We start from the raw sequence: 8948 nt of genomic DNA, 5'->3' as shown, positions 1-8948 counted from the left end.
AACGGTAGGGTAAACGTGGCAGACGATGGAAGGGGGAGAGGTTGACGGGGTCTAACGAGCAGTAACGGCGGTGGCAGTTACTCACAGGCGACTTCACGGGCACATGGCCCGAAAATGGAATTCAACGAGGTAATTAAATAGGGTTTTGCGAGTGTATTTATAGACGGGCTTCAATTATTTTCCTCAGAGACGACCTCTGCGCTGCCTACATGCTCAACCTAGGCCTACCCAGCTTTTCTCTTACTTTAGCTTATTTCTCGACGTCACCGGAAGTATACAATAACTGCCGAATTTTCTATTCCGTTAAGATTCTGGTTTCTCATGCTCCACCGGGTCATCGATTAGTTCAATGACATGAAATGCTTGAATAAAGCGAATACTAAACTCAGTTCAATATAAATTCATCCGATTCGCACTATACGTATTGCTCATCACGTCTATCTATTTTACGATTTATTTGGGCAGACCACGGAAGTCGACTAGATCGCGGCCTACCTATTTATTTTCTTCTCTGTAACTGAATGACTCGATTCTTAGGTTAAAAATTCGGGTAATTAGTAAAGATTTTGTTTAATATTTTTTTTTAAGAAATAAAAAAATGAAAGTCAATGAACTCGAATTTTTCCTTGGGGTATAATGCAAGCGTAGACTGTAGAGAGTGAGGGCGTTAGGTACGGACTTTTTTTAGTCCAAAAAAACTCGAATAATGCACAATTTAAAATAGGATAATATTAACGTTAATGATAGTTTTATTTTAATAATGATGGTACGCTTACTCTGTTAAGTGCCCTTGTAACGTGTCAAATCCGACTCCCGTTTAGTTTCCGTTATTCCTTTGACTTGAGAAAGGACGTCGTTCCGTTCTCGAAATTTTGAGGCTTGCGTCGCGATGGTGGGACCGGAAGCGTGGGAGAGAGACTTACGAGGTGAACAGAAGAGGGATTCAATTCGTGGAAAATGAAAACATAATCGAAGACTCCATCATTCCGGAGGTTGACGTTCGAGGGTTCCGTAAATTTTTGGGTTAAAATGAACTTTCGCTGTAATTAACAGGTAAAAATATTTGAGATAAAATCCGGGAATCTAGATACTACCGTTACTTTGAACGAAAGAATCGAGAGTTTTTTTTTTAAGATGTTAGGTTACTTCCTTTTAATTTTTTGTGGGAATTTGGGAAAATACAAAAAGAAACTGTTAACTGCTGAACAGCTTTGGAATGATCGAACGGTCAAAAGGGTATCCAGACTTGTGTGGGAAACTCTGTTTTGTTCCATTCTATTATTTCGGGGGACGCGGTAACTAAGCAGCCGAGAGAAGACTTTGGCTTGTGGTGGGTCCCGTTTATTTGAAGTCAATCACGTCGATAGAAAGCGAGAAAACAAAAAAAAAAAAATCTTTCTCTAAAATAAACAATTAAGAAAAGAGTGCGACACGTGTGAATCGGGCCCACTCGAGGACATCGCCTTTGGGACGGCGAGGGCAGGGGAAGGTTCACCTCTCGAGGAGGGAGTGCGACCGACACGTCACCGGTAAAAGGACAATGGCCGAAGGCATATATGCGCTGCATGGTGGGGGCCGAAGGAAGTGGGCCCGGTCAGTTGAGCTGGGTATTTATTTAATGGATCGGGGAAGGAGGAAGAGAAGCGTAGCGGAACAGGGATTTCTGTCTCTGCATTTTGGTTTTGGGTGGGAGAGGAGAAGCCATGAGTTGCGCTATTGCTCTTTAGCTCTCTAGGGTTTCTGATTCCCGTTTCAGCTCTTTGTGTTTGAAAGGAGTTTCGGTTCTTGATTTCCTGACAATATGGCGATCAGTCTCGAGGAGATTAAGAATGAGAACGTCGATCTGGTAAGTTACCTGATCATCGTGGTACTGTTTGGCCTAACCTCTCTGTTATTTTACTTTTTTTCACTCTTTTGTTAGGTTTTTTGGGGTTCTCTATTGTGTACTTGATAGTTTTTTTTGCGAGTTTCTGTGATTATTTCTTTGATTCTCGGTAGTTCTGTTCTGGAATAATTTTTCTTTCCATTATTTTTTGCTTTCCTGATTACTTTCTTCTAATGCTTTGCGATTTTCAACTTGATGTCTGCTTCCTGTATAGGAGTCTTGTTCGGTTCACTCATGAACCGTATTGGAGAAATAGAGCTCTTTTATCTTTTGGTTTTTCGGCTTTAGCGATGTTGTGAGAGATCTGAAGTAGAAAGCTAGTCTTTCCTGTTCTGCTTTTCCATCTGGAGCGATAGTATGAGATCTGTTGTATAAGTGTCCCGGTTCATTACGTTTTAGCTTTTCTCTCTTTCTCATTCAATTTCCTTTCAAACATTAATTTTTGGTGTATGAGAGTTGCCTTTCTGCCTTTGTTTTTTATATATTATTTTATCTGATGGCTGAGTTGTCTTCTCGCTCGTTCTTGGTATTTTTGGATCTTTCTTTGCTTTGAAGTTGCTTTACGATCAGGCAAAGTGGGAAATTTGTTTCAGTTTATATTTTTCCACTTTTTTCCTCGCTTCCGGCCTCCGAGTTCTCCTCGTTGAAAAGAGACTCATCGATTCCCCCGAAGATCGCAGAGTCCGTTTTCACCTGGACTTCGGCTGGAGTTGTCAATTGGTTTCCTATTTCTCTTCCCATTCGATACGAGACACTTAGCTTTTTAGTTTCCATCTTTTTCGCGTTAATCATGATACCCTTACGCTAGTCTGTTAATACTTAAAAGATGAATTTGCGAGAACTCCCCCTCATCTGGTTTACGTAATATTCTCCTTCTTATTTTGTCTATGACAACTAAGTGATTCTCTTGCAATTTAAATCTCAATGATATTTTCCGGTAATTCCGGTAATATTTTATGTTAAATTCTGTTTTTTTTTTTTTTTTGGTCAAATTTTGTTCAAGGATACGCTCTGGGAAAGGACTGTTTTTTTCTACTTTAACATCATCTTTCTTTTACCGCCACTTTTTCGTCCTTAAAAAAGTACCACGTTTTTTGGGTTTTGGTATTTCGGGGGATTTGGGATTTGGCCGTTTTAAGGGTACTTCCGTGGTACGTTCCATTTTCTCGTGGACGCGCGATATGATCGGTAATCGCAATTTCTCGAGCTGCTTTAAAAACGTACCTTGGGTTTGCGGACCCGCCGTGTCATGTGGTGATATACGAGATTTTCGGCTGCCCAGTGACTTCCTGCTTCCGCGGATGTGACAGATCTCGGTGCACATGGCGTAGCTTGATGTACTAATTTATTCATTTTGGCTGAAAAATCTTATGTTATTATTATATGAGATTATAGTCAATGGTCTCTACTCTAAAAGACAATTTTCAACCCTAATCTCTACATTTCGGAGATCAAAACAATTGAAATCAGACAAAAAGTGTCTAATCCGATATAATTTTGAAAACTTTCTTCATATATTATCCGAGATAAACAGTACGATATCTTAACAATCTGTCAGCCGTACACATTTTTTACGGAATCAGAATATTTGGGCATATTTTGATTGCCGCAACCATTAAATGTAACAGGTTCAGAAGAGGTTTTGGATCAATATTACTTTAGCAATTGATCTAAATTTCTTAAACTCGACTGTGTGAATAAAAATTCGCAAAGTAATTGTTTGGTGATTTTTCTCTGTAGTCCATGTTTGATAAAACTGTCTGCTCGTGCTTTTCTGACGTCTCTCATGAAGAGAACGTTCCTTTCCAAGTGTTAAGACATTTCTAGTACTGTTCCAGTCGATCTCTTTCTAGTCGTTTCAATGAATTAGGAATTGGACTGGTCAACTATAACGGAAAGGTGTTTGCATCTGTGCTGGTGAATTCAGGAAAGAATTCCAATCGAAGAAGTCTTTGAGCAATTGAAATGTTCAAGGGAGGGTCTGACGGCGGACGAAGGAGTCCAGAGGCTCGAAATTTTTGGGCCCAACAAACTCGAAGAGAAAACGGTAACTTGTCATCAAAGTTGATAATTCGACTGCCTTTCTCATCTCTTGCTTCGAGTTAACCTTTTGTATTTTGGTCAAACTCGCCTACAGGAAAGCAAATTTCTGAAGTTTCTGGGTTTCATGTGGAACCCCTTATCATGGGTGATGGAAATGGCTGCCATTATGGCCATTGCGTTGGCAAACGGGGGTGGGAAGCCCCCGGATTGGCAAGACTTTGTGGGTATTGCTGTTCTCTTGGTTATCAACTCCACTATCAGTTTCATCGAAGAGAACAATGCTGGTAATGCAGCAGCCGCACTCATGGCTGGTCTTGCCCCTAAAACTAAGGTAAAATGAGTCTCTGAATTTGAAATCTTGCACTTTATCTTTTGTAGCTTATCTTCTCTTTCCCATTGTTTTCAACATATAAAATGGCGTTTCATGCTTTACTAAGTTTAGCCTTTTGTATGTAGGTTCTCCGTGATGGTCGATGGTCTGAGCAAGATGCAGCAATTCTCGTTCCTGGAGACATTATAAGCATCAAATTGGGAGATATTATCCCGGCAGATGCTCGTCTCCTTGAGGGTGACCCATTAAAGATAGACCAATCTGCTTTGACTGGAGAATCTCTTCCCGTTACTAAGAACCCAGGTGATGAAGTATTCTCAGGGTCTACTTGCAAGCAGGGTGAAATTGAAGCTGTTGTCATTGCAACTGGTGTTCACACCTTCTTCGGTAAGGCTGCCCATCTTGTGGATAGCACGAACCAAGTTGGCCATTTCCAGAAGGTGCTTACAGCAATTGGTAACTTCTGCATCTGTTCCATTGCGATTGGGATTGTCGTGGAGATTATTGTTATGTACCCTATTCAACACCGCAAATACAGGGATGGAATTGACAACCTATTGGTCCTTTTGATTGGTGGGATACCAATTGCAATGCCTACTGTGTTGTCTGTGACCATGGCTATTGGATCCCACAGGCTCTCACAGCAGGGAGCTATCACAAAGAGAATGACGGCCATTGAAGAGATGGCTGGCATGGATGTCCTCTGTAGTGATAAAACGGGGACTTTGACACTAAACAAGTTGAGTGTGGACAAAAATCTTATTGAAGTTTTTGCAAAGGGTGTGGATAAGGAGCATGTGATTCTTCTCGCTGCAAGGGCTTCGAGGACTGAAAATCAGGATGCCATCGATGCAGCCATTGTTGGGATGCTTGCAGATCCAAAGGAGGTATTTACTCTCTTTATGTATCTCTCAACTCTGTTTTTTTCTATTTCTTGAATTTCTTTTCTTTGAAGGAAATGAACTGACTCTGTGTTAATATTTCTCTCTTTCCAGGCGAGAGCTGGTGTCAGGGAGATGCATTTCCTCCCTTTCAACCCTGTTGACAAGAGAACTGCTCTCACCTATATTGATGCAGATGGCAATTGGCATCGTGCTAGCAAGGGTGCCCCTGAGCAGGTAGCCCACTTAACCTTTTTCCTTTTCTTTACAATGTACGGGCTACATTGGATAGTAAAAGAAGAGGTGCCGTTTTCTTTATCTTCTTGTGACTTATATACTTTTACTTTTTGAACTACTGGAACAGATAATTACTCTTTGCAACTGCAAGGAAGATGTCCGCAAAAAAGTGCATTCTGTGATCGACAAATTTGCAGAGCGTGGGCTGCGATCATTGGGTGTTGCACGACAGGTTTCTTATATTTAATGTCTCTTAATATGTTTATGCATTTAATTTTTTTTGCAAATTTTGTTACTAATGGAGTTCTTCAATTTTCATTATTTTTTCCAGGAAGTGCCAGAGAAGTCAAAGGATAGTCCTGGAGCTCCATGGCAGTTTGTTGGCTTATTACCTCTCTTTGATCCTCCTCGGCATGACAGTGCTGAAACCATTCGCAGAGCCCTCAATCTTGGAGTTAATGTGAAGATGATTACTGGTAATCAGTCACTTCTTTGTATTTGTTATTCTTATATTGGGCTTTATAGTTTCTTGTTCTAACTGTATCTCTTTTTTCTATCTTTCTTATACTTTTTTAGGTGATCAACTGGCCATTGCTAAGGAGACAGGGAGAAGACTTGGAATGGGAACAAACATGTATCCTTCATCGTCTTTGCTAGGTCAAGATAAGGATGCTTCTATTGCTTCGCTGCCTGTTGATGAGCTAATTGAGAAGGCAGATGGGTTTGCTGGAGTGTTTCCAGGTGGGGTTGTCTGCACACTTTCTTTTAATATTTTCTAACTGGAAGAAAGACATACTAGCATTTGACCCTTATTGAGATGGTATTGTGATCTATTTTTGTGACAGAGCACAAATATGAAATTGTGAGAAAACTACAAGAGAGGAAACACATATGTGGAATGACTGGAGATGGTGTGAATGATGCACCTGCTCTGAAGAAGGCTGATATTGGTATAGCTGTTGCTGATGCCACTGATGCAGCTAGAGGTGCTTCTGACATAGTCCTCACTGAACCTGGACTTAGCGTCATCATTAGTGCTGTCTTGACAAGCAGGGCTATTTTCCAGAGAATGAAGAACTATACTGTATGTGTAGCTTCCATGCATTAGCAACATAATTTTGTACTTTTTATTTGTATAATTTAGTATAAGAAAAGATATCATATATATAACTAACATCAATAATAAAGAAAAAAGGTAGTGAGTTTCCTTTTACTTTTAGGTGTTGATATAAATTCTGTTAGTTGACATAGGAATCAGCTCTTCTATTATTAGCATTTTGAACAAACAGCATTTAAGTGTTTGCTTCTACCTGACTCTGTGTTTCCCTTTTTTTTTGGACGTACAGATATATGCAGTATCCATTACCATTCGTATTGTTGTAAGTGTTCCAAGAGCCCTGTCAGAACTGTGTTTTATATTTTATTTTTCATTATTTTCTCTATTGTTAAATTTTTTTTTGTTTTATGATTTTACTTACGTTGCTTGTAGCTTGGGTTTCTGCTTATTGCTCTGATTTGGAGGTTTGATTTCTCTCCTTTCATGGTTTTGATCATTGCCATACTAAATGATGGTGAGTTTGATATAAAATAAGCTTGACACTGAATTTATGTTATGATGCTGTTTTTTTGCTGTGAATATGAATTGGCTCTTACACGTATTATGGTGCATGAAAGGAACTATAATGACCATTTCCAAAGATAGAGTGAAGGCATCTCCAACGCCTGATAGTTGGAAGCTCAAAGAGATTTTCACAACTGGAGTGGTGCTTGGTAGTTATTTGGCTCTCATGACCGTCGTATTCTTTTGGGCAATGCATAAAACCGACTTTTTCTCTGTAAGAATCTGCTATACTCAAGAAGTTATAAATTACAGATTTCTTTTTCTACTTTATCTGGGGGAAATATTTATTCTAAAGAAATAAATGAAAATTATTTTTATTAGTGGTAAGTTATATTATTTTATCTATTCCCTGATGTGCATGTTTCTGTATTTTCACAGGATAAGTTTGGTGTGAGATCAATTAGGGAGAGTGAGCATGAAATGATGGCTGCATTATACCTACAAGTTAGTATTGTGAGCCAGGCTCTTATATTTGTCACTCGCTCACGTAGCTGGTCCTATGCTGAACGTCCAGGGCTCCTGTTGGTGTCTGCATTCATGGTCGCACAGCTGGTAAGGAAACATGACAAACCTCTCGTCTGTGAATTACATGCCTGAGTTGTTAAATGGATGTCTTTTGGCTTTAAAAATGATCAATATTATTTGACTTGATTTTTTCTTCACAATTTGTGTTGCTTGGGTAACCAGGTGGCGACCGTACTAGCTGTTTATTGCAACTGGGGCTTTGCAAGAATCAAGGGAGTTGGCTGGGGCTGGGCCGGTGTTGTGTGGCTTTACAGTATTGTGTTTTACATCCCTCTTGATCTTCTCAAATTTGCCGTGCGGTACATCCTGAGTGGCAAGGCATGGGACAACCTCCTTGAGAGAAAGGTTCGTTTTTTTCTAGGTCAAAGATTTCTAATAATTAAGAATTACATATAGAGGAGAAAATTTTCTTGTCTTAAATAGTGGCACATATTGATGGTAGCATTGGCTGTTGTTTTTGTGATGAATAAACTAGACTGCTTTCACAACCAAGAAGGATTATGGACGAGAAGAAAGGGAAGCACAATGGGCCCACGCTCAGAGGACGTTGCATGGTCTTCAGCCCCCTGAAACCACCTCTCTCTTCAACGAGAAGACCAGCTACAGGGAGCTCTCAGAGATTGCTGAGCAGGCTAAGAGGCGTGCTGAAGTAGCAAGGTAAAACTTTTGCCCACCTAAAATACATATGAAGATTGAATGGGTGTATTTCCACAAGGAAGCTGTATATTAAACCTACTTGCCGTATATGTATAGGCTTCGGGAGCTGCACACACTCAAAGGCCATGTGGAATCAGTTGTGAAGCTAAAGGGGCTTGACATCGATACCATCCAGCAGCATTATACAGTGTGAGACACAAGCAACTGATGAACGCTAGAAGAAAGAAAACGTGAGTACGAGATGGAAAGAACAAAATGGGCTAAAGTTGCAAGATTGTTTTTAGAAGTGTTCTAACTAAGCCCATACTGTAATTTCTATCATTATCGTTTTGGGTTTTGATATCTGGAGGGGGAGGGGGTTGGATAAAAGGCTATCTGGTTTCTTCTTTTCGTTTTTTTCTCTATTTTCTACCTGTGAAATGTAGTGGAAAGAAATAACATCAAATTAGGGTTTTTCTGTACCCCTTCTCTTCTTCATCTTTATGAAACGAGGTTCTGGCTTTCGAAGGCATGTGAGGTGTCAATGTTTAGTGCTTGTGTAATTGGATTATTTTCTCTCCTCCAAACTTTATACAGTATGCCGAGAGCGTTCATTCCGTTTTCTGACCTGAGATCTTCCTGGACTCAGACACTTGAGCTATGTTTGGGAAAAACATATGGCTTGGGCAAGCAATTGAACAATGAGCCAACATCATCTGAAAAATGTAGGTAATTGTCTCACTCTAAAATTGTAGAATCAGGATTTAGCCCAAAATTGCGAATCATCTA

General features: G+C 39.9%; 1 protein-coding gene across 1 annotated transcript; it reads left to right on the top strand.

The window, feature by feature from the left end:
* Positions 1–1655: 1655 nt before the first annotated feature.
* LOC137945208 (plasma membrane ATPase) lies at positions 1656–8691 on the top strand. The gene is made up of 16 exons (XM_068790986.1): positions 1656–1846; positions 3813–3932; positions 4023–4259; positions 4385–5146; positions 5255–5377; positions 5505–5609; positions 5709–5853; positions 5954–6118; positions 6223–6461; positions 6724–6756; positions 6867–6948; positions 7052–7212; positions 7377–7550; positions 7686–7868; positions 7999–8180; positions 8277–8691. Exons 1-16 carry the CDS (start codon positions 1802–1804, stop codon positions 8371–8373), a joined length of 2853 nt encoding a protein of 950 aa, XP_068647087.1. The 5' UTR covers positions 1656–1801; the 3' UTR covers positions 8374–8691.
* Positions 8692–8948: the final 257 nt, after the last annotated feature.

The sequence above is a fragment of the Aristolochia californica genome, unplaced genomic scaffold, assembly GCF_029961685.1.
Source record: "Aristolochia californica isolate CCGP_79_NKW_82.1479 unplaced genomic scaffold, dmAriCali1.0.hap1 SCAF_12, whole genome shotgun sequence".
NCBI lineage: Eukaryota > Viridiplantae > Streptophyta > Magnoliopsida > Piperales > Aristolochiaceae > Aristolochia > Aristolochia californica.
The sequence above is the reverse complement of the archived record's forward strand: the minus strand, read 5'-3'. Positions and strand labels throughout refer to the sequence as shown.